Source organism: Elephantulus edwardii, unplaced genomic scaffold (assembly GCF_000299155.1).
Source record: "Elephantulus edwardii isolate Elephantulus edwardi_28Jun2011 unplaced genomic scaffold, EleEdw1.0 scaffold00270, whole genome shotgun sequence".
Lineage (NCBI taxonomy): Eukaryota > Metazoa > Chordata > Mammalia > Macroscelidea > Macroscelididae > Elephantulus > Elephantulus edwardii.
Genome location: NW_006400020.1, coordinates 1,630,452 through 1,632,173, shown reverse-complemented (window position 1 = coordinate 1,632,173; position 1,722 = coordinate 1,630,452). Strand labels below are relative to the sequence as shown.

The 1,722-nt window shown below is 32.3% G+C and overlaps 1 protein-coding gene across 1 annotated transcript in view; it reads left to right on the top strand.

The window, feature by feature from the left end:
- Positions 1 to 825: 825 nt before the first annotated feature.
- Positions 826 to 1,722, top strand: part of SPAG1 (sperm associated antigen 1) — an 89,301-nt gene continuing 88,404 nt past the window's right edge. Inside the window, exon 1 of the mRNA XM_006900011.1 lies at positions 826 to 965. Within this exon, the coding sequence (XP_006900073.1) occupies positions 826 to 965 (140 nt within the window). The remainder of the gene's footprint in view (positions 966 to 1,722) is intronic.

Here is a 1,722-nt window from a genome sequence, read left to right as displayed (position 1 = left end):
GAAAGAGGTGGTGATCTGCTTCTGTCACAATCACATCTTGGAAACTTGTAGAACAATTCTACTCTTACAGGATCACTATGAGTCAGAACTGACAATGGCAAATGGTTAAGGTAAAAGAAGAGAATGTAGAGTCAATAGTAAAAGATACCTTGAAAAAGCATTTGAATACCAAAACCTGCTTCGTCATTGTATTCCAGTTTTGCTTAATTAAGTGAAGATTAAGGGCAATACTCCATACATGGCACATAGTAATAATTATTATTAATTAATAGATGATGGTGGTGGTTGTTATCAGAGAGAAGAAATTATATTTTTTCTTTGCTTCTTCTCTGGGAAAAACCAAAAAAGACTTCAGTTTCTTTTTTTTTTCTTCACTTTTAAAAAATTAATTTTAATGGAAGTTTACAGAGACTTAGGGTTTCCAGTCGTTCATTGTTTCACTTTTTTCCCTGCCCACTTCAGTTTCTTTTGTATAGCAATGAAACATAGATAAATATTTCAGAAGTACCTTTATGCTTACAATTGCCCAAATGGAGTGTGTGTGTGTGTGTGTGTGTGTGTGTGTGTGTGTGTGTGTGTGGTGTGTGTGTATTAATCAAGGGAGCTCTGGTAGCTTAAAGGTTAGGAACTGTGTGGCCAACCCAAAGGTATGTAGTTCAAATCCACAAGCTGCTCTGTGGGAGAAAGATGGGCAATCTCTTCCCCTGTGATTTCACTGCCTTTGAAAACTCACTGGAGGGTCAGCTGTGGGTAGGTTCTGAATGGAAAGGACATAACAACACCTTTGTTAACTGCTGTCTTGTACTATTGACTATTTCAGCCAATATGACTGCCAAAGATGGTCCTTCATTGTGGGGCTTTGGAACAACAAAAACATTTAAAATTCCCATTGAACATTTGGATTTCAAGTATATTGAAAAGTGTTCAGATGTTAAACACTTGGAAAAAATTTTTTATGTGCTCAGGTAAGCATTTAAAAATTGTTTAAAAAATAGTCTAATGAATTAAATTATATCACAACTGCCTTCTAAATATTAAAAATTAAAGGTTACATTAAAATATTGGAGATGATTTTCAAATGATCAGGCTGTCCTTGTCTGTATTAGGTTTCAAAATAGTAGTTGTACTCCTGTGATTAATCTTTAAATTTTTTTATGTTTACCTTAAATATTTTATTATGCTCCTTAGGATTAATTTCCATATTTTGCCTGTACAATATCAAGAAAATAAATAACTATAATAATGTAGGGAAATAAATACAAATGTTAATTGATATTTAAGGGCTGACTTTGACATACAGGATTCTTTTCCTTTTTTTTTTTTAATTTGGTACAATATATGCAACAAACAACAATGAATGAATGGAAATCCAAAGCCTCTGTAAATTTTCATTGAAATTAATAACAAATTTAAATTTAAAAAAATAATTTAGAGTAAGGATGGCAATGGATTTATAACTGCTCAAGCTAATAACATTGTATCATGGCATGGAGGAGGAAGAGTGGAAATGTATCCATATTTACAACATTCCTCTTACCAAAGCCATTTATGGAAAATAGGTACTGCATTGGAACATATATCTCTGGATTGGAAAGGATGATATTGTTAATACTTCTAGCCTGAATCTTAAAAGATTATAATATTCAAAATTGTTTGTTATACATTTGCTTAAATTTTTCCCTCTTTTAACAACTGGGATCTAGAGGGAAGAGAAAAGACCAG